At 38.9% G+C, this 23,561-nt stretch overlaps 2 protein-coding genes across 11 annotated transcripts; one reads left to right on the plus strand and one right to left on the minus strand.

Annotated features, from left to right (window-relative positions):
- Positions 1-5,193: 5,193 nt before the first annotated feature.
- On the minus strand, positions 5,194-14,726 carry LOC116200160 (IAA-alanine resistance protein 1). 9 transcript variants are annotated; one of them, XR_004155668.1, is made up of 14 exons: positions 14,532-14,726; positions 13,696-14,234; positions 12,763-12,846; positions 12,584-12,633; positions 11,912-11,963; positions 10,284-10,397; positions 9,883-10,145; positions 9,360-9,521; positions 9,144-9,251; positions 6,692-6,793; positions 6,534-6,578; positions 6,319-6,436; positions 5,845-5,987; positions 5,194-5,743 (listed from the first exon to the last, which is right to left on the minus strand). XR_004155668.1 is itself a non-coding variant. In XM_031530889.1 (13 exons), exons 2-13 carry the CDS (start codon positions 14,090-14,092, stop codon positions 5,712-5,714), a joined length of 1,527 nt encoding a protein of 508 aa, XP_031386749.1. In that variant the 5' UTR covers positions 14,093-14,234; positions 14,532-14,726; the 3' UTR covers positions 5,347-5,711. The 9 variants fall into 9 exon arrangements, 7 of the variants coding, with proteins under 7 accessions (XP_031386749.1, XP_031386748.1, XP_031386744.1 ...); XR_004155669.1 differs by having other exon boundaries at positions 5,194-5,746; XM_031530889.1 differs by lacking the exon at positions 5,845-5,987 and having other exon boundaries at positions 5,347-5,743.
- On the plus strand, positions 5,346-8,492 carry LOC116200162. 2 transcript variants are annotated; one of them, XR_004155670.1, is made up of 3 exons: positions 5,346-5,482; positions 5,579-5,754; positions 7,527-8,492. XR_004155670.1 is itself a non-coding variant. In XM_031530891.1 (2 exons), the coding sequence occupies exons 1-2, from the start codon at positions 5,605-5,607 to the stop codon at positions 7,785-7,787; spliced, it is 411 nt and encodes a 136-aa protein (XP_031386751.1). In that variant the 5' UTR covers positions 5,579-5,604; the 3' UTR covers positions 7,788-8,492. The 2 variants fall into 2 exon arrangements, 1 of the variants encoding a protein (XP_031386751.1); XM_031530891.1 differs by lacking the exon at positions 5,346-5,482.
- Positions 14,727-23,561: the final 8,835 nt, after the last annotated feature.

The following is a 23,561-nucleotide window of genomic DNA, read 5'->3' on the forward strand; positions in this document are numbered from 1 at the left end:
TTTTTTAAATGTTGGCAATTCATTATGTTACTCAAAATTTCAGAATCGGCCTGGCCTCTCCATCTACATGTCCAATATTTTAAGCTATAATCTTTGTCATTGTAATCTATAATTAATTATAATATAAAAAAAAACTGAGGAGTACGTGTGAGAATGCGCCATGACACTTTTCTGAAATCCTTAACTCGTCATTCATCATCTTTTTGATTGCTCGGAGAATTAATTCTTAATGTAGTTTTGTGTTTGTCAATATTTCTGTCATTGATAGTACACTGTCTATTTACATTTTTCTAAATTCTATATATGTAAGAGATCAAGAAAACTCAATATAATCCTTGAGAGCAAGCATGCAGTGAAATAGCCTTCATAATCTATTGCTAATCCACGTTCACTCAATCTGTCGTTATAAGTTTTCTCCTTATTAATACATGCATCACGTTTACCATGGCTCCCTCCCTCTAGAAAACTATATCTGATTTTTCAAATAGTGATTAAATAATTACTAAAATTTAAAAGGCAAAACCAAATTATTACTAGAGTATATCATTAATCTTTGTCGAATAAAGTATGTTTCTTTAATTTCTTTACACGTCCCCGCAATGGGCGAATCTTTACTTAATTTATCTAGATCGATTTTCATATATATATATATATATATATATATATATCTCGTGATAAAGCGAGTAGTCACATTTAATATATTTCACATTCTATAATTAATTTCACCTCTTCTCGCTATCCCCACTCATTTTCATTTTTTTTTTTAACTACGCGCATGTATAGCGAATTAGGATCATCTGAAAGTATTCTGACCATCAAATAAATTGTCACATTGATAAAGCAGGCAAAAGTGAGGAAAGGCACAAAGGCAGCTCTCGAACAGTTCTTCCCGCTCTCCCTCTCTCAATGATGATTGCTTGCATACTGGGCATGGGTGAACGCAAAAGCGTGCTTGCAGCTTATTATGTGGGGTGTGCCTATACAGCACCCTTTTAAGAGTGTATATATTATAATCTAGCATTTCTATAATCAATTGAATATCGTACATGGGGTTGAAGATACATGTGGCACTTGCAAGTAAATTACTTATATTTTTTCAAGTACTAGTAGTATGGCATGCTGTGCAACGCACGAGAATCGTGTAATTGCAAGCTATGTAATTTAATCTCTTGGTTTTTACACTCAAAAGGACATCTATTGTAATCAAAGTAAACACACTGGCTTGAGTTTCCTGAACATTCGAATCAATAAAGGAGGCAAGTGAAATTTCAGTTTTGGCAATATGATGATATCTGAATTCTTATTGAAAAATTTCACGCAATTGAGTATATAAATGCTAACGTTTGTAATGCATTCCAACATAGTTTGAAGAGAACCAAACCAAATGGTAAGAGTGAGAATGCTTATGCCTCAGTTCTATCACTTTGTTGTACTAATAAAACCACACGTCATTTCCACATCAAAACACTATGTTCTTTTGGAACTGCTCTTAGACCATTATGCTCACTAACAAACTCTTGGCAAACTTTCCATCTTGATTTGCTTTGAGAAGCCTGCTTGGGGGGGGGGGGTGTTGGAAGAAAACATGGTTGTGGGACTACCCGTGTTTGCTTCATTAATTATTAGGATTTTTATTTTATTGATTAATCCAAAAAAAGTAAAAACAATGATTAAAAGACGAACTTATTCGAAATGGAAAATATAACTCTTCTATAATGAGATTTTCATTAGGCTATCTACCGTGAACTGGACTAAGTTTCCTGTACTATTGCTCAAAAGGAAGGATGCATCTCGTATACTGAACAACACTACGCATCGCCTGTAATGCCATCTACGGGGGGGCCTTCGATATGTAATAAATGAGTTGCATGTTAATATCTCAAGTCTCATCTTGGTGGCAGAAATTTGTGAAATATGAACTAATTTATTAACTTGATTATCCGAGTAAATTTTAGTATATTAGTGTGGATAACTCTGAACGATGACAGTGGTTTGAGACACATATTTAATATCAGTTATATATGAGAATTATTATCAGCGCAAGCTCCGGTATTCCAGTTGCTATAACCCCTATCCATGATAGTAGTTCGAGATAAATGTTTAGCATCAAAATCAGTTTATTAAGAATAATGAAAAGCATAAAACTGAAATGAGGAAAAGCTAAGAAACAATAAATTATTAATCAATTATTAATTATAACATACAAAAAGGTGGCAACAGCAAGCGCAAGGAGGAATCGCCAGCGCCGACCATTTTCTAATATCTTTAGGCCGTGGTCACGTAAAATATTTGATTGCGTAATGAGTATTTGATTGGTTCAAGTAATGATACTTATAGTAAAATATTTATAGAAAATGCCAACATTTTCAGCTTACAAATGACAACAATTGACCTGAATTTTTAATTTTATTATAAAAAAAATGATATAGTTACTTGAGAATTTATATTAGCATACTACTTTGATATGGAATATGAAATATGCATCTAGAAATTCATTTCCAAATATATGTAAGCTATTTTTTGTATTAGGATTTGTTGCATTTACCTATTAAAAATTTACGTGTATAAATTTATATTTTACAAGAGGTTTATATCATTTCAATCTTTAACTCTCTGCAAAATTCATAAAAAAATATATATAACATTAACATCCTCAAATTTATAATATATACATGTTTAAATATTTTTGGAGATTGTATAATGGACTTGATCTCGATATATTCCGTTATCCCCCTTTTTTTTTTATAAGCATATATATGTGATTGTTCATTTACTCAATCAAATGTCTCTGCGTTAATTCTTTTTTCATTCATCATAAAAATGTTGGTCCTTCATGTCCAATGCAGGTGATCAGTAAATCATTAAAGTGTACTACCATAGGCTTTCAACCCAAAAAAAAGGGATGCTTGACCAAAAACAAAAAACCAGAAAAAGGGTGCACTATTTTGGTCTGCTCTGCTCTTTAAATCATGACAAGGTAGTAAAAAGAATAATGAAGAAAGGAAGCTCCCTCTCTCTCTCTTCATAGTGATGATGAGAAGAAGAATAAGAAGAAAAGAGGGCCGGCCGGGAACCCAATGATAAAGAACGGAAAGTTTGTCAACAAGAACAATAATAAAGGGAAAGCTGGGTTTTTGAATGACGCTCTAATAAAATTGCGATGTAGAAATAAATGAATTTATGAACATATGAATAATAAGTAATAACATTATATAATAAAATAATTATATATATAAAATAATAAGTAATAACATTATATAATAAAATTATTTTATTTTATTTTATTTTTTCTCATCATATCAATTGTGAAGGAAAATTTAAAATATTGTCGTGAAATCTCGACCTTTGATGGTGCTCTGCGGAGGGCAATCCCCACCTCGCCACCCCTCTCTTTGAAAAACCCATTTTCTCCTTTTCATGCTTTTCCTCCCATTCCCTTTCTTTTTCGTACTAATCTTTTCCAATCTCTTAACGGTTAAGAATTAGTTTGCGGGATAAGCCTCAAAATAGTCTCTAACATTTTTGGGTTCATTATATTTTTTAGACTTAGTCCTTTTCTTTTTAGTGGGTATGTTGGTACGGTATTCAAAAGTTCAAAAAGCCTAAACTATTCTAGTTCGAGCTCGATCGATCCATTAAGAGTTAAAATTCTCCTAGACTCTCAGCGTAGATTGAAATCTATGACTTTACTTAAAGGGAACAAATAACAAACCACTCAAATCTAGCATGACATGAAGTCATGATAACACATATTAAAGTGTAAGTGTTTAGTACTTCGACTCAAATACTCATTACATATTTAATACAAGTGTTTATTACTTTCGCTTTCAGTTCAAACGATTAGTATCTTGCTTCAAGTGTCTAGTGTTTAATATAATTCATCATAAGGTGTGTATGAGAGTTGAATTTGGAGGGAGAGGGAAGGAAAGTGGGGGAGAGTGTTTCTCTTATTTGAGAAATTTATTTGAGGGAGAGGGAATGGGAAAGGAGGGACTTGGAGGGAAACACTCTCTCTCTATTTCCTCCTTTGTTAAGGGTGTGTTTGGGAGTTGGAGAGGGAGGGAGAGGGAGGGAGAGTATTTATCTTGTTTTGGAGATTTATTTGAGGGGGAGGGAAAGGAGAATGAGGGATTTAGATTGGAACATTCTCCCTTCATTTCCCTCCATTGTTAAGAAATTCTTAACCCTTTAAATTAGAGAAATTCGAAAGAACTCGTATATTTTCTACTCCCTCTTTTACACAACTCTCTTTACAATAATTATTTTTAACTTGTGTAATTTTTTTTTCTCTGTACCCCTCACTTCTCATGTCCCTTATTAATTACTCTCAAATAAGGAAGTTCATTTTCCTTAATTTCCTTTTCTCTCCCCTCCTCTCATCTCCCCTCCCTCCCTAAAAAATCACAAACATAGTGTTAAAAATCTCTTAACCCTCCAAATTGGAGGAATTTGGAGGAACTCATGTATTTTATATCCCTTCCTCTACACAACCTTCTTTATAATAATTTTTCTAAATTTTTTATAATAATTTTTTAAAACATTTATTTTTTTTCTCTTTTCACTTCCCTCATCTCACCTTCGTTGCTAATTACTCTCAAACAAGGGAGTTCACTCCCCTCCATCTCCTCACCTCCCCTCTCCTTCCCTCTCCACTACTCCCCTCTCCTCTCATCTCCTCTCTCTCCATAAAAAACTCCCAAGGTAAAAATACTAAACACTTGAACTAATATACCCAACGTGTCACCATAATTTGATGTCATCTTAGAATTTTTCGTTCTAGTTTTAACTTCCTATATTCCCTCTTTTTCCTTCGGTCAGCTCGATATTAGCCATCTCAACCCGTTCACAACCTCGTCGAAGGTCAATCAGGGGCCTCTACAGTATTCACCCCAACCCCAAATAGGTCTCCAGGATGGTCTGATCGTTTCAACAACCTTACTCAAGATGGGCGTTTATCCCCTAATTCATATAGCCTGCAGAGGAGAAGGAGTTACGCAACTTCGTGCCAAACACTTCGGCCCTCTATGAGGTCGCTGAAAAGGTCAAATTGACCGGTTGTCAATCCAACTAGACTAGCTAATACTTTTTTCGTAAAATTAGATAAAATACGCTTGCACGTTTTTTTGAGAGAGGACTAGTTCTCACTTTGTAGAATTAAAGAGAATAAATTTCCCGAGATGATAAACCCTAGTAAGGAGGAAAATCCAAGATGTTGCACACACTGAGGACTGCTTTGGCACTTAAACCCTATTTTTATACATTTTAAAAGAGACTAATAGTATATGACTTTAGTCTAAATCCATCTCTATTTCCCATGTCCATGTCCTTCCTCTTTAATTCTCTTCCTTTGATTTATCCCTTCTTTTCTTCTTTTCCGTACTCTCTCTCTATAGCTCATACCCTTAAATATGGTTCCTGCTGTAACTTTTATCAGTGTCTCCCTCTCCCTACTCCCATGGGATCATCATGCGAAGATGCCTCTGTAAGTAGCTTCCTCGTCCTTTTCTCACGAATTTCGGCTTACCGAACCCCAAACCTCCGTCTCAGTGACAGCTTTGTTTTTATGCTTTGACATCAGAGTGAAAGAGTGCGTCAAGTTCCATCATGAATGGAAATAAGGGAGATACCACCATGGACGTGGAGAGTACTGCCGGGAATGAGACAGAATTCCGACCGCTTGAACACCCAAGGGAGCCGCCGTTTGATGAAGATCAGCCGATTGAATGTCCCATGCGTGTGTCCTCTGCTGTCAATGTAAGTAAGAATCCTCCCTCATGATATACTTGGAGTCCAATAATGATGACCACAAGTCACATGAAACTAAAATGGTTTAGGCAAAATTACATTACGAATGGCTCACGATGTTCCCATGGCCATCGGATTAATGCCTGGGACTGGGAGTAGACCCCATGTTGATCCAACGGCCATTGATTAGCGAATAAAGCAACCCCAGTCCTTTATATCAGAACTACGTTTTCGCATGAATACTGTAAATAGTTTGGAATGTAAACGCAGAGGTATCTAATGAAAAAGTTATTAATCAAACAACACTACAAAGATCGTGTCATTATTTGCACATTATAACAAAGGAAGCTATATTCTTCAGCTGAAACTATAGTAAGAATTGAACCGGCTTATGACAAAGTGCCCTACAATCCAATCCCCCTCGAACAAGGACTCATATGGATCTTGTAATGAGAAGTTAATGTTCAGTCTTCAGCTGAAACTTAAGCAAAGCATGGCAAAAATGGTTGCGCACTTGAAAAATGGTCATGTACAATCATTCCACAAGAGAAATACAAAGGGCAACAGCCATACCGAGTATAAGCGAAGTCAACTGAGCCAAACTGCTCTTTATCGATGAGCTTCCATTATTATTCATTTCTGCAAGCACACCTGCAACTGCTATGTATATAAATCCCCCAGCGGTAAATCCCTAGAAGAGAGTGAGAAATATGTTAACTTCATGAGAGAGCAACTGATGAAACCTCCTGAACCCAAAAAAAAAAAAAAATCAGTTAGTCATGCTTTACCTCGATCAGGGAAGACTGTCCTGGATCTTGACCCCAAAGCAGTGACTGAATAAGCAAAGCACCAACAAGTACAATCAGAAAATTATAGAGCGGGCCGTAATCCTTTTCTTCTAATTTGGTTCAGTAGGCTACACAGGGAGATAGTTAATAGTACTTACAAGAGCAGTCCCTCCTAATGCAACAAGTGCAGAGAGAAAATTGAAGAAGAGGGCCTTGGATACGCTAAACCCCGATCGTACTAAGATACCAAAATCACCAACCTGCGCAGAATCCAATCAAGCTCTGTCATGGTTCTTGCACTATCTTTGAGTAAGGTCTGAAATCTCGGTACTTCTTTCGTAAGTAATATAGCCAAAGCAAGCAAAACGGTTAGGCATGTATTTAAGTTGGTCCCAGATCTTACCTATAAACTACAGTTAAATTTCCCATATTCCAGGCGAGCAGTCATTTCTATAACAAACATTATTACATCACAGCAGCACATAGAACTAATTTGTACACGTCATTGTATACAAGTACTATGAAATTATCTCATGTTTATTATGTAATCATAATATTAATTTTGTAAAACCAGTAAACTATTCAGTAGTAAACAAAAAATTAAACAAGTACCGCTGTTAGATAAAGAAACAGCACATTTAGGATTGCATAAAATTTGAATAACATGTTCTCAGAAAAGACCAACATATGGTGTAAAAAGTATGATTCTATGGAACCATTTGTCATATTCATTCAATTGTTTCCATAAAATTGTGTTTCTTTGATGAAATGCCAGATCTTTCAGCTACATGACAGACAAATATCGCAGCTGCTAGCATTATAGATCATAAGTGAATATTCTCGTATTGACATTCACTCAATAATCTAGCAATGCGAATCCAAATCCAAAATTTAACACGTACAGCGCACTCAATTTTTGAAGTAATTATATTTCGAATATTCACCAAGTTATACATAGAGTATTGTTATTGTAATTTAACATTTTTATTTAAGGTCGGAGAGATGCCCAAGGAAAACTCAATGGAGAGCCCAAGGAAGAGAATGGAATCAACAAATATGATGAGTAATGAAGGGACGATTCTCAAGGCGGATGCTGAACCCCCCAGTGCACGAAAGAGGCATCATAATCAGACCCATGGGGACATTGTCATAACTCCAATCCTGAGGAACATACCACCACCACCGCAATCAAACTTAACCCATGAACTCACCACACTTCACCAGATGGACAGTTTCAAGCCTAATTTAAATTGAATGAGGTATATAATTAGTGAATGTTGATCTCCCTCCCTCCCTCTTTCTCTATAGTGCTGATAAGGAAGGTGAGGGTGCAGAGGGAGCTGTCTATTCAACTTCAGTGTACTCTGTTCTCTGGAAGATATGGTGATCGGCTATTGTAGGAAGATGCAGAAAAAGGAAAAAAGAAGGACCAGTTCGTCAAACTAAAAATACAGACTGACTTGTTTAGACTGTTTAAGTTAACAGAACATACTCTTGCTTCTTTTAGTGAAGATTAAGAAAATGAACTCACAGCATGTTCCTCTTATGGGTAGTATTACATTCGTTAAATCATCATGGAAGAATTTTTTGTGTTTGAAATATATAACTCGTTTTAATTGTTAATGCATGTCCGAGAGATGGAGATCAGAGAGTCGGAGGAGATCCATGTAGAGAGTATAATACGAGGAAAACTGCACACATGAGAGGACAAAGAGCAAAGGAAAATATGCTACGACGAAGTGGTTCTGTCCTTGTACTAGAGATTGTTAAATCGCCTTATGCCTACCCGAAGATCCTAATGATCCCAAAAATATTTGAAAAGTTTAACTTTCATACAGTAATGTACTGATAAGGAGGGAGGCAAAGAGATGTATGAAAAAATAAAAGAACTGCTAAAAACCTCCTCAGCTTGTACAAGGATGCAATTTAATTATAGATAGTGATGCTTCCTTCTATTTTTTGCGATAAAGAGAACAGTGTATGAACTCCTTTAGATTCTCAGAGAAAGAAAGTCGTGAAAAAGCTAACATGATACATGGCCCGCAGCATCATTGGGTTTGTCTTACCGTAGTATAACACCAAGAAGGCAGAATATATATATTTTACAGACCACAACTTCTAGCCCAGAGCTATTAAACAAAGAGTAAAGCTGGTAGAAGAAGAACAAAAGAATCACACACATCATCATATCTATCCCTAGCTCAATTCTTGTTCAAGTTCCTTTCTCACAAGTTTAGAGTTCCCCACTTTAACAGGTCAGCATGAAACAGGACAAATTCTTTCCAACTAGTAATGACAGTACATTCATAGATAAGCCCGAAAGCAAAGATGCACTTGAGGACACCTACACTAAAGATGACATCACAAACCACCTCAAATGCAGACATTAAATTCAGCAAAATAGTATAATGATATGATAGCGAAACATCAAACTGAGTGATGATCCCCACGGAAGTCATCTCATAGTTGACAGACTAACGGCAAGGGTCATAATGTATCATAAAGGGAAGCAACCGAAAATGCATAGAAAGAAATTTCCACTCACAATTCTTGGAGAATATCAAGGTGGCAAACATATCACTATCCAAAACTAATAATGAAGATGCGTACCTCTTGAGGAAGCTCATGGGCGAGCAAAAATAGGGTCCTAGACCATCCACCAACAGATCCATACAGAAGAAATGCGCTTCCTAGAGCCATTCCATCAGTGAAATTGTGCTGCAAATATATGGCAATTGAAGCTCAGACAAATACATTCCAGCAAAAACATTGGTGGCAAAGTGCATAAGGCTGCTAGGGGACAAGCAATTCTATGGAGGCACTTACTACACCGTCAGAGAAAAGATTGAGATAACCAAACACAAGATTTGATGATGATTGCGATGGCTCCTCTTCTTTGGAAGATATCATATTTTTGGAGGATCCACTATTAGCAACTTCACCAGTGGCTGTGTCTGTAGCGCCTGTAGCTCCATCAGTAACCTTTCTCTGCAGGAAGCGTGTCAAAGAAGGCTCAATAATTATTTTACTCAATAATTCCGTACACCATCCCACCATTCTCAACTACTATATTCCACAAGAATTTCAAAACTAGCGCTACAGATTTCCTTGTCTGGGTATCATACGTCTAATAAAAATTTGTTATGTTTGCATAACTAGATTAAATTACATCATTTCTCTCCCTATACCTCCAGGCTGGAGGAGGACTGGAAAGCATACTTTGTAATACGAGTGATGAAAACAAAATATGGGACCATCCTAGAATGCAAAGCCAGCCAAATTTATATATATGGTACTAGGACTATTGGCGTTTAAGGATTAATCAAAATTTGCTACTAGATGAGTTTACCTTTCGAAGAGAACTAGGTTCAGTTGAATTCCTTCCGTCTGAAGAGTCATGAGATCGCATCTCTGACGACATTCCATTTCCATCAGATGATTTTGACTGAACATTGTCCCCAACATTTTTCACATCATCCAGCTTCTTATTACTATTCTTGCTATGATGATGATGATGGTGATGATGACCATGATTCCATTCACCAGCCCCTTGAGAATGATTGTCAACATACCTCACCAGCTTCTCTACAAGAAGAAATAGCACAATTCCAGCTGCAAGACCCAAATAAAAATTGGGTTACTATCTACTGCTTTCACTCTTAAGATGAGTACACATCTCTACATGTACAGCAAATATAATTATGCTAATAAAGATCGGAGCAAATGCCAAACAGGATTTTGCCTACTAACACAAAACTGAGATTCCAACAGAAAGATCTTTCAAAGTGTGAACATGTCCATGTCTGGAAGTTGACTCATGCAAATGATCAACATGATGATCATGTGAGTGAGAATGCTCTCCGCCTGAAAAGAGAATATGATACTGATTACATTCAAAACTTGCTGAAGCAGTAACAATTGAAAAGGAGCTTTAAAAATGACTAAAGAATGCTCAGTAACATATGAAGTTGGTACTTACATATATATATATATATATAGTAGGCAACTCTAAATCTTTTATACAAATAATTTGAAGAATATTTTATTAGCATTCACCAGAGCTGTTGCCTTTTTGACCAACAGTACTCAGGTACCTCTTCCCAGATTGCTATACTCAAAATTTTTGGAATTTAAATAAGAGTTATTTCCAGGGTTTCACTAAGCTGTAGGTCTGTCAAGCACCTTTGGCATAAAAAATTGTCCTCGGAACCACTGAATTCATATATTTCACTTTTCAAGCTAATATCATTTGGCTGTATGATAACTTTATTCTACTCTCTCTGGCCAGACAGTGAAAAGTACTAATTTCTTTGCAACGACTGTTCCAACTTTATCTTTGTTATAATTGTAATTGAGGGACAATCTAGACAAAGATTCTTCCTATCATTCATGAGAATGATATCAGATATAAATGATGCATGAAACCATGAAGTTAGAAAAAAAAGAGGAAAAAGATCAAAGAAATTTGAAGGGACTAGTAAAGAAAAGAGGACATTTGAAGAGACAATCTAGTGATGACAAAGAAAACAGAGAAATTTAATGTGACAACAAAGTGAAGCTCTAGGTTTCTTTTTCATTTTCTAAAATTTGAAATTCTAATAATCTTTAGTTACTGGTCACTAAAACGTATTTCCATTAAGTTTCTCAACTTTCATGCTACACATTGCGTCTTTAGCCAAACAAGAATAATCTTTATTGCCCCCCAGAAACCAGGATCAAAAGGGAACAAAAGAAAGAACAATCTTTATCTCCATCAAAACCAGATGAAAACAAAATTATCAAAACTTGGCAAGCCTGGAAGCCTCAGAAATTAATGGAACACTTCCTTTTCGTTTTCTCCAGCACAAAACACCTACTTTCTCAGTCACATCTTAGGTGAAATTTTGTGAAGATTCTCTGACATCTAAAATATGGATAACCATTATATAAAACAGAAAATTAGCAAGACAACATTTTCCACCATAAGCAACCACATTAAACCAACTAGAAAGATCAAGCTTCTTCACATGCCAAAAGTAGTTGGTACCTGTTAATATCGAAAAATACCAGAACTAGCTATAAGCATACCATGATATCTCATCAAGGAATTATTTTAGTTGCTCAAAGTATCGATTGCCATCCAAAATGTCCAGAACATCTTATGAGTACAAAAGCAACAGTAAGTCAATTATCCAAATTCAGTTGCATGCAGAAGTTTTCTCTAATCAATTATCAACATTTAGTTTCAAACCGAAGTTGTCTCTAATAAATATAGAACAAACTCTTGAGCTTATCAAGTAGTTTGTTACCTTTTTTTTTCCCTCCTTTGGGACAATAAGATAGATTGCTATCCAGATCATATGCAAAACATGGACAATGCCAAAAGAAGAGTATCATACCAAAAGCATGTGGTAGTTGGTGAAGAAATGCATCCCCTAACATCGCTCCGGCCTGAAAATGGCATATTCAGTTCAAATACATAACGATAATAGCAAACTAATTGTTTCCGTGTGCTATGTTCAACTTTCTTAAATTGCAATAAGAATGTCATGAATAGTCAAAAATTATTTTACACCCGCCAAAATTACAACTCATTTATATTAAAGCTTAAAGTGATAAAAGCATTGCAAACTTCCAAAGACTACAACAAAGGTCAGATCTCGAAAAATCCCGACATTAAATACAAAGAAAGTCCAAGTCCAGAAAAATAAATAGCGATACAATCCGCTTCAATTTTCCCTACACTAGAGCTCTTAGTGCATTAGTTATCGCAAGCACCGCCTCACACTAGAACAAACACAAACAAAATTAACTAATCGGTTCAGACTTGAATTTGTTTAATCTAGTACTCTTTTTCAACCAAAGATTACTTCTTTGCAACGATGGTTGAAAACATAAATAAAATGTCTGCATAACTAGGAGCTTAAAACCTAAAAGAGAGTGGAAACAAGAACACATCAATATGTCCTATCAAAGGTAGCAATGGTTCAAATCTGTAACAGGTGGAAGATATTCACTCTGGAGTTTACAGAAACAAATCATCACGAATAGAAATGGTTAATAAATCTAACCCCAAATAAAGCCAATGAATCGACAATCGCCTTGGATGGTTTCCCTTGTACTGCAATAAGAAAAAGTTCGTCATTTATTTCTCTAAAAAATAGAATTACAGATATTTTCACAAAAGAATTGGCCCCTCCAAGATGGAGGAAAGAAGCAAATAAGCATATAGTAAGCTAGAGTAACTTACCAAAAATTAGTGGCAGAATAATGAGACAAATAAGAGACGCCATGCTAACCAGAAAGGAGCAGCCCAAAGCATGCACCCAAAGAGCTACCAAAAGAACATATTCAAATGAGGAGACTGACGTCATAAATCACCCAGCAAAAGAAAAAGGCTACGGGAATTTAAGCTTGTCTTTCAACATGATAACTTCAAAGACCATCTCACATATATTAACCAAGCTAAACCAGGCAGCAGCGTCTTAAGAATAATTTGCCCCCGTTGGTTCGGTCACTATATTCCTGTTTTTAGATTTTAAGAAATATTGAAACATATCACTAACCAAAGGAAAGTAGGGCCTAGCTTTTATTCCTCCAACATGTCCATCCGCAACTACAATACTGTTACCAAGTTCTTACTTCAATAACAGAAACTATTGACGTCACTTTGCAAAATTCAATTGAACTAAGCAAATGCAACATCAACCTAATTCAAAGGCATGTAAACTCAGTTTAATTGAAATTAGATGTGTGAGATAGATTTGACCATTTTCAAGCAAATATTGAAAGAAACACACATAGAAAGTTGAGTGGTAGTTAAATGACAATCACCAACTTGATGTTCTTGTTAAATCATTCTCAAAGATGTACTAGATAGCGGTCCAATTTCAATAAGTAATAACAATGGGAAAATCTATAATACCCACTGAGATAAAATCATTTGATTTAACTATAATCCTACAAGGTCTAGCGCTATCATCATATGGAAAGTGCATTATGTATTTCATATCAGATAACCTCCAAATTTATCCTCAAGAAACAATTTATCTGAAATGAACATCATGCACAATGTACCTCCAAATTCGAGACTCATTTGTACACTAGCACATAAAAAAAAGGACCATAAGAATCATATGTGACAAGAATATCATGCTGATGCTCAATTTGACCAATCAATTACCTAACTTGGGGAGATCAGAATCACCAGAATGATGCAGCCGACCGACATGCTCGTGGTCATGGCCCCCATCATGGCTATGGTGGTGCCCATGATGAGAGTCGAATCCATACAGCTTCAGATCCTCCTCCTCAGCCAATTCTTCTGGCAGCTTCTGTTGTGCTACCTCATGCACGTGATGGTCATGATCATGTGAACAGTGATGATGGTGATGGTGATGGGCGTCCTCATGACCCAAACTCAGATCCAAACATAATAAGAAGATAAATGCAAGTAATTGAAATCTTTGTGTCTGCTGCTGCCGCCCATGATGGCCCATCTTGTTCATCATATTCTTCTTCTTCTTCCTTCTCTGTGAAATAGGACCAACTACTGTTGAGCCAGGTATTGAGTTCAGCATGATCTTGGAAGAGCTTTCAAGAGGGCCGGCGCTTGCAGGTCCCTTCGATCGTCATTACACAGACTGCGGCGAAGAACAGCACGATAATGGCGATTATGACTCCGAATGTTACTACCCCCATACCTCCTCAGTTGCAGCAGATCTAAAAACCACCATCAGTGAGCCCATTTGCAGGAACCACACCTTTGTTCTATTTAAGCAGTTACCCAGTAATGAGCAATACAGAGGGCGATTTGTCTACTTGTAAGGGTAACAAAATCAGGGCAAGCAGATAGGCATTGCAAGTAGAATTACACTGATATAGGCAAAAAACTAACTATGTGGGTTTCATAAAAATTAAAAAAATTTACCCTCGGCAATAATTTTTTTTCCCAAAAATCGTGCAATAGAGAATCATCCCAACTGAAGACAAGAAGGGAAAAGAAAGACGATTAAATACCGAAGAGGATGCAGAACCCCCAAAAGAGGGATCACGCGCTGACCCACGGAGACATTGTCAATAACAGCTTCACCTTATTCCACTCGCGGACTCACACTGCACTCTCCGCCAGTTTGGAGCCCCACCCAATTTGTGTGCTTTTCGCCGGAGCAGCTAGAAGAAGAGTTCGAGTGTTCTCTGTCGTTTTGTCGATAAGGTAAAAGTAATATGCAAGGCAAAGGTGTGCCCTTTATTTTGGAGAGTAGCGGCAGATAACGGCAGGGGTGGCAATTCGTGTCGTGCCGTGCTTATACGTATCGTATCTAAACGGATTCGTGTCATCAAAGTCATATTAAACGGGTCAGGTTTTGAAAACTCATACACGATACGTTTATATCCGTGTCAACCCGTTTAGACACGTTTAAACCCGTTTATCGAAACGTGTCATAATAGGTACACGTATATGCAAAGCAAAGGTGTGCCCTTTATTTTGGAGAGTAGCAGTAGCGGTGGCAATTCGTGTTGTGTCGTGTTTATACGTGTCGTGTCTAAACGGATTCGTGTCATCAAAGTCATAACCCATATACGCGCGATTATTAAACGGGTCAGGTTTTGGAAACTCATACACGACACGTTTATATCCGTGTCAACCCGTTTAGACACGTTTAAACCCGTTTATCGAAACGTGTCATAATAGGTACATGTATACACAATGCGATTATAAACGTTATCCAGACACGTTAACACAACTTATTTATCCGATCAACTCAGTTACCCGGAGACATTAACACAACATGTTTATCCAATTAACTCGTTTACCCAAACACGTTAACACGACATGTTTACACGTTAACACGGAGATTGAGATGAATGGGAGGGGGATGTGGAAGGGGAAGAGGTGGGAGCCGCATTCGGGGGAGGCAGCGACGGCGAGGATGAGATTGAGCCATGAGGCGCATTGGCTGGAGCGGGAGCCAGTGAAGCGGTGGGCTTTGAAGGGGAGATGGTGGGAGTGGAGCCGGCGATGAGCTTGGGAGCAGGGGAGGGCGAGATCTGAGACGAATCTGCGGACAATGTGAGGTGCACAGAGAGGAGAGCAATGAGAGCGAAGAAGTAAAAATTCGCCATTGATGGATGAGAAGAAGGAAATCAAATTGTAGATGAGATCCGAGGGAAGGTAGTAGAGAAGTAGAAGTAGAAGTAGAAGTGCGGTTATGCTGTGTTGGATTATATGAAAAAAAGGAAAGGAAATTAGGTTAGGGACTTATGAAGTTATAATTACATAAGGATATTTTGGTAAATCCAAATATATAAACGAGTTAATGGGTTACATGATTATAGTAACACGATTAAACATGTCTAAATAAACAGGTTTAATTATGTATAATCGGGTTACACGGATTCAACCTGATAAGACACGCTTATTAACCGTGTTTAAACGGGTTGGACCCGTTTAAATTGATTATCAAAAATGTCCAACCCAAACCCGTTTAACTCCGTATTGTGTTATCGTGTCGTGTGAAATATTGCCAGCCCTAAGTAGCAGTCTAAGGAGTAAGCGGAATCGCAGCAAGGTTTTGATTTGCTTCGGTTTGGTTTTGTTTTGTTTAAAAGGACAAATATCCTTCAACCCCCTAAACTATGACAAGGGATGGTTTGCCCCTTGAACTTTCTTTTTAGGAACATTTGCCCCGGAATTGTGGTCGAGGGCGAATGATGAGCACGGATTTTTCATATTCAAAGGTCAAAGGGAGGCACTAGTGGCTGCAAAGTCACGTCACCTTTGCTCCTTTTTTGTGTCCGATTTCTATAATTTGTAATTTTTTTAGCATTTTCTGTTAACTTTGATAGTAAATTAAACATGAAGGATATGCTTGCCTTCCCATTACAGTTCGGGGGCAAATGTTCCAAAAAAAAAGCTTAAGGGGCAAATCTTCACTCACCTGATAACATATGAGGTAAAAGGTAATTTTTTTTCTTATTACAATTAAATTTTGGTTGAATAGCATTATGCATCCTAACATTTTGATATTTTCTCAATTTTATCCCAACCTTTATTTTTTTTCTGAGATATCGTAATGTTTAGGGTTCAGTTTCAAATCTATCACATTGTTATTTTTTCATCCATTTTTTTTATCGAGAATCTGACGTGCACGTTAATATGTATAACTATGCTGACGTGAAGAGTGTGTGTACCCTAATACAAGATAAAAATAACACCATGTATCCCAAATCTTTTGATACTTTTTCAATTTTATCCAACTTTTTGATATTTTTCAATTATATCCCAATAGCAGTACTAACCAAGTACTAACCAAGGTTCAGCTAGTAACTGCGTCCGCGAATCAGCTGTCCCAACAGATATGTTCAAACAGCTGAACCTGTTCGAAACTCTCAAATTTTCAAAATAAAATTGCATTTTCGTTATTGAACTGTCAATATTTACAAAACGACACTTGACTCCCATTTTCCTATAAATAAATGGTCATTTTCAGAATTAAGGACTTTTAGTCATTCTCGTGTGTTGAGAGTCTGCCAAGTCACAGGCCTGAAATTCCTAAATTAAGCCTAGGTCTCCCATAATTAGTAAGGATAAGCCCGATTAAGCCCTGATTAGCTGATTAGAGCCCGGTTTCCCAAATATTAGTGGAAGAGCAAGGTAAAACTCTCGATACCAGAGGCTGGTCAACCTCAAATCGGATTTGGGTCGAATCAATCCTCTTCTTTGATTATTTTTTCCCAATTATGCAAATATCTCTTAAAATCGAGATTTTCGGTTACTTTTATGGTGATGTCAGCGCCTCATTTTGATCCATTGGTGCTCGATGACCATCAAGAAGGACCCAACTACATTCCCCATATATTGAGGAAGTCATCTTTGACTATTGATCGATACATTTGCTACTTTTGAAATCGGAGCATTTCGTTTATTTAACTCCAATTTCAACTTTCAAAGAAAAAAGAAGAAGAAAGAAAAAAGAAAAAAAAACTCTACGAACATTTTCAAGTTTTATGGGCGCCAATTTCGATTTTCAAAGGACTAAAATTATTTTTCTACATAATCTTGATCTTTGTATTTTTCTGAACACGACGGTGGTGTGGAATATTTTTTGGATATCTGATTGTAAAGATAAGAATTTTGGAATCAATCGATCAAGTACGATTGACGCGTATCAGATGGTTCGATATTGATTTTTATCAAGATTCGATCTCTACTGACGTAAATTTGATTTTTCATAGAGCCAATTATCTTTTGAATTTTTCAATTTCAAATATCCATTCGTAAAATTTTGACGGACACCGAGAAATTGAATTTTGCCTAAAAAACGCTCGTATGAATAAATCGATAAAAAAAAAGAGAAAAGAAAAAATAACAATATATATAAATGCATGGCAGAGGGGTCAACCAAACATCCAAGTGGGCCGACCCTCCTTGCTACCTTCTCTCCCCTCTTCTTTTGCTTCTTTCTTTCTCTTTTCTTTTCTTTTCTTCTTCTTCCTTTGCAATTTGCCTGCACCACTATTTTCAATCCCAACGCCAACCTTGCAGCTCGATTCTCTGCCATCTCTATCCCATCCTCTTCATCTTCCATCATCACGCAATAATCTCCATCACTCATTCCCCATAAACTGGCTTCCCTTCTCATTCTCTCACTCTCTTTCTTGGCTCTCTCACAACTGTTCCCAAGAGCTGTAGAAGCAATATTACGTCTCCATCACATTCTTCATCATCATCTCTGCTTCTTGCTAGCTCTTTCTCGCTCTCTTTCTCTTTCTCATTCTATTGGGCTAAAGAAAAAACATACAACAGCTTCTTCCCTCCATTTCCTTTATGTTCTCTCTCTCTCTTTTTCTTGAGCAAAGCACATACAGAAAATAGGAGACAGCAACTTACACCTTCATTTCGACCTATGCTTCTCACTATCACCAGCCTTTAGTCGCTCCATCACAGCCTGCTCACTCTTTCACCTTCATCTCAGCCATCCTCCTTCTTCATTATTGTCCTCATCGTTGCCAATACCACCATCACCTCCATCTTCTGCCTATCACTAGCAGACTCTTTCTTCTCCTTCTCCCTCTCCTTACTCTCTGTTCCTTCTTGACCGTCAGCTCCCTCCATCACCATCCCTTTCCATCACCATCCCTTTTCATCATCCTCTTCAACAAACTTCATTATCTTGTCATCTCTTTCTTCTTTCTCTCTCTCTCGGCTCAGTCTTATTTCCTCCTCTCTCTCTCTCTCGGCTCCCTCATTAGCCTTCATCATCTTCTTCATCTCCATCATCATTTTCACATCCCCATTCATAAGCATCTTCTGCCATCTCCTCCTCAATCATTACCGTCAGCTCCATCCTCATCATTCTTGTCAACACCCCATTATGGTCCACCGGCTCTAGAAGGGACCATCAGCAGCCACCCTGACCACGACCAGACAAACAGAGCAGAAGAAGGCCCAGTGGAAGCCCGGGATTCACAGTCGGGTCAGCGAGGGCGAACATACATTCACGGGGCATGGACTATAAAAGAGAAGCAAGGGACACCAAAAAGGTCACTACAAGGAACCGGAGAAGCCGGCAAGCAGCAGACATCGGTGTGACAAAAAGCCGGCAATGAAGCATTATTCAAAGCCAGATCGCCGGAGTATCAGAAGATGTCTAATATGGGGTTCCAAAAATACCTCATGATGCTAAAATGACCAATGTCATCTCCCTGTGCATTTCGAAAATCATCTGCGACTCCCATACCACAGGCAAATCGGCTGCATCCGAAAACATGCTTGGCCACACCTAAGGGTCACCAGGACCAGGTAACAGGTTTCAGACTATTTTTCGGAAATCATTATGACTAGGGAAAACGAGACCCTTTTCTACAAAAAACCATAGCCGAAGACCTTTTTAACGAATTGTCAATGCACGAAATATGCGCCAATCAATCCCAGGGACCTCAAAGGCTAGGGAAATAAACCCTAATCGCACTGCACGAGCCATTTAGGTTTTTCGAGTGCCGTTCATACAGAAAAATGGCCCCTTTCAGGTGGAATCTCGCACCTTGAGCTTATTCTGGAAAAAGTTAATGTCAGAGCTCTGCACCACCCAATCCCAACAACCCCCAAAGCCTGGGAAATCATTTCGGCCAAACTGCACAACTCACCAAGGTCTCTTGAGTAGCGTTAAAGTTGTCTCAAACATCCCCCGGCAAACTTTCGAGGCTCGTTTGCAACAAACGGAGAACAAAGTGATCTTCTGACACATTAGAACACTCGTGAAACACTAAGAAAGCTCCGATTGTATATTCCCAAGATGTATCGGGTTCCCGATCTTCAACCAAGGCCGACGAGTCAACTGTTCCGCCAAAAGCACGAAACACGCCAATACGAGCAGTACAACACACAGAGTCATAAATAGGCGACAAAAATAGTTAACTTCGTTCCGATCACCCAAACTAAGCGAAACTGACTACCGAACCTCTAGGCCACACGAGCATTCATTTAAGCAAAGCATAGTAATATTAGGCTCATTAGGATCGTCTTTGCGTGCGCATCGACAATTCGTCGTTCATGGGAGCCACGAAGCTCAAACGCGCAACTAATCGAGACCCAAGCTTCCCCGACTATTCTCCAAGCAAAAGTAGGGCCCACAGCTCAGCCCCCAAACCACGGCTCAGCCCTCCAAGCCCCAGCTCTCCCCATGGTCGGTTGGAGCCAACTCAAGCTCCTCCGCAAATTCAAAATATCTCTTACACACTTTCCATCCACCCTTCCATCCATCATCTCCCTATCAACTTTCCATGACTTTTCCTACACTCAACAAAACACTTTCCCTACCCTAATCACCTCAAGAGCAAAGGCCCCTCTCTAATCTCCCTCTAATCACACTTTACTTTCACTAATTGCACCATTAAGCTTACCTATATATGCCCTAAGCATCCTTAAGTTAATCACTTCTTGCCTTCCGTTCTCTCTCAAGCAAATTTCTCTCTAAAATCCTCTCAAGCAGCTCCCATCTTCCCTGGACGTCCAACCCTTTACCCAGCCCAAATCAAGGCTAAAATTGCCGGAAAACTCAACCGTTTTTCGGTAACCACCCGCCCGACCTTCCCAAGCCTCAAACAAAACACATACCCCCCATATATCCACCCTCCCGAGTCCATTTCCAGACTTCGTTTCATCGTTTGAAGCCAGCAACCGCCCATTCCAGAGTTGAGCAGAATCGGGTTCCTAAGGGTTTTTCCCGAATTCCCTGGCTTTTCTTTCCTCTACGATTTAGGTAAGTCGTGCCAACATCCCTCGAAGGGTCACCCACGACCTTCACTCTCCCCGTGACAAGGAAGTCACGGCCCGAGAGCCTAGCAACCTTGCACAACCGCCCTTTCCCTTCACTTTCTTTCTCGAGTCCTTATACACTCTCACCCGGTTTTCTCTCTTGATTCCGGGTTAACACAAGGTTTCGTTCTCTACGAGCCATACACAGTTGCGTTCTAGAATTCCTTGGGAGTTCAAAACATCCGTTGAGGAAGCCGCCACCGAGCCATGGTGCAAGCCAAGTTCTACCCCGATGCCTTCCTTACTCTTCTCGGGTCAACTTTGTCCAGCCAGGTCACCCGACTTTTCGACCCTTCACCAACTCTTTCCTCGCATCCTGAGGCTAGGTATAATACTCCTACGACTTAGAGAAGTAGGCCTCTTAGCTTCCTACGCTTGTGAGGTGATAAGGCGGTCCTTGACCGAATGCATGCATTATTATCATTTAATGCGTTGTATCTCGTTCATTTTGTTCATATGATGCCGTAATATACGTATCATGGCTGGAAATGATGGAAGTCGATGTAGAAGAGGCCACCATGGCTCGATTAAGCCATGGAGAACTCACGACTAGGTCCCATGGGAGGGAGTTGTGGGCTTACTTGGCTCATCCGAGGCCAAAAGGGCCTCTCCTTCCCCAAAATTAGTTGTTTTCCTACGTTTTACATTTTCATCGTTGTATTGCACACTAGCATGATAGGAAGTAAGTGTTTTCAGAGTCGAGGAGCTCGTCACGGCCCGGGATAGCCGAAGGAAGCTTTGGGCTCTCTCCCAAAGGAAGAGGCCGAGAGTCCTTGTGGCTTGCCCGAGCCTCAAACGGGCTTCTCTCCCTCAAGACAAGTTGGCTCCCGTGTTTTTACGTCTTTGTCTTTGCATGAGTCGGTGCCATTTTATCGATTCCATTAAATATTTTGTTTGTGAGTGTTTACATATTTGCATGTGTTTTCTGAGAGCATAGCGACACCGATTGCGTAAATGAGTGTTGTTGTCGTGTTTGATGTTTTGATGCACGCGAGAAATGATTAAAACCAGAATGAGGAAACCGCTGAGACCTTAAACGGGTCAAGGAGCCTCTCGGCCATCCCTCAAGAGGAGTGGCTGAGAGCCCCTTGACATGTTTCGGGTCATAGGAGGCCTCCTACTTTCAGTTTAATGGTCGGTGCTTGGATTGATTGTAATCGCATTTTCCGTTTTGTCACTAATCACACAGATAAATGGCATGTTAAGCCGTTTGTTTAAGTAATACGTATGGATTTGGATATCAGCGACTATTTCGAACCCATGAGGGTCCAAGAGCACATCGGTCGTCATCGACCAGGTGCTCTTGGCCTTCAAGGACCCGTTTCGGCCCTCGGGTCACGAATCGATTCCATTAATCTGTAATATTCAAGGCTCAAGGCCATAATCATTAATAATTCCACATTCGGAAAAATGGAACATATCATTCGGCTGGGCAACCTCTCGGCCTAAATAAACTTATAATTGCGTCAACGGATCATGAACTGTCGGAAATGCCCTTTTAAAAATCACAATTTGAAAAGCACCGAGACACATAACATATGTAGCATGGGCATCTATGGAACGCTAGTGCGTCTTGACTCGAATTTGAGCCCGATTTGAGGCGGCTCAAGTCGAGGTGTATGAGTCTTCCTTAGACCACTCCCAGGTGGAACGACCGTTTTCTCGGTCCTTTCAGGGTCGACAAGATCCCGATAGGCCCCCAAGGGATCGGTCGGCACCGACTTGTCACGTGATCTCAATTTTGCACGAGCTCTTTACACAATTTATAGTTCAAGGGAATAATCGTCATTTCGTGAATTGTCGATGTGCGCAACCGAATTTTAATCTCGTCGGGGCACGCATGCGCGCGCCTAAATGCAACGCGGCTTGGGAGTGTCCACCATCCCAGGGATGCGCGACGGACGCACGTGAGAATGAGTCGCCACTACCTGTTTACAACCCGAAGGTCGAGGGCCGGTGAGTTGCCCGGGTCTAAGGGTATGGGATATACCTAGTATGCTAAGGCAATGGTCTGTACGGAACCGGAAATTCCGAATTCGGGGGTTCTATTACGTATGGGCCTATATCCCATACGCTCTTTCGGTACTCTAACTTGCTAGGCTTGCCATTTTATTTATTTACCGCATGATTTAGGGTTACATTTGACTCGCTCGTTTTGACATCGTAAATTCGAAGAAAGCCTCGTACCGTCCACTGTCCGACCGGAATTATTACATGAATAAATATACAACATAAATCCGTATCTCAAATAAAAGACAAATTACAATGATTGAATCCCGATCGGTTTGCGTTCGGCCATTATTTCACTCATGCTCACCGTATGGTTTGGAAAAGACCGAAAATTAAATTAAATGCGCACTCGGTGTATGGGGGCATTGGACCCGTGATCGATGGTTAGAGGCGTTGGACCCTATGTAAATCGTGTCCTAAAGGATCGAGCTCGATCCGCATAACAAATAAGTGCAAAAATGTAACAAACAAGCTCAAATAAATAAGCAATGGGGTTTTGTTATCGCCGAATTTACGTGAATTAACTGATTATTAACCAAGGTATCTTAGCATACGAATTCTACCTTAAAACAAACAAAAGGAGTGATAGATAGGGCATGTAGCATTCGGCATCATTTTAACGGACCCGACAGACATGATGTCCATAGTCAAGTCTCGAATGTGTGGGTTATTTTTAAATTATTATGTATCGTGACAATGTGGATTTTACAGATTAAGAG

Source organism: Punica granatum, chromosome 3 (assembly GCF_007655135.1).
Source record: "Punica granatum isolate Tunisia-2019 chromosome 3, ASM765513v2, whole genome shotgun sequence".
NCBI classification, from domain to species: Eukaryota; Viridiplantae; Streptophyta; class Magnoliopsida; order Myrtales; family Lythraceae; genus Punica; species Punica granatum.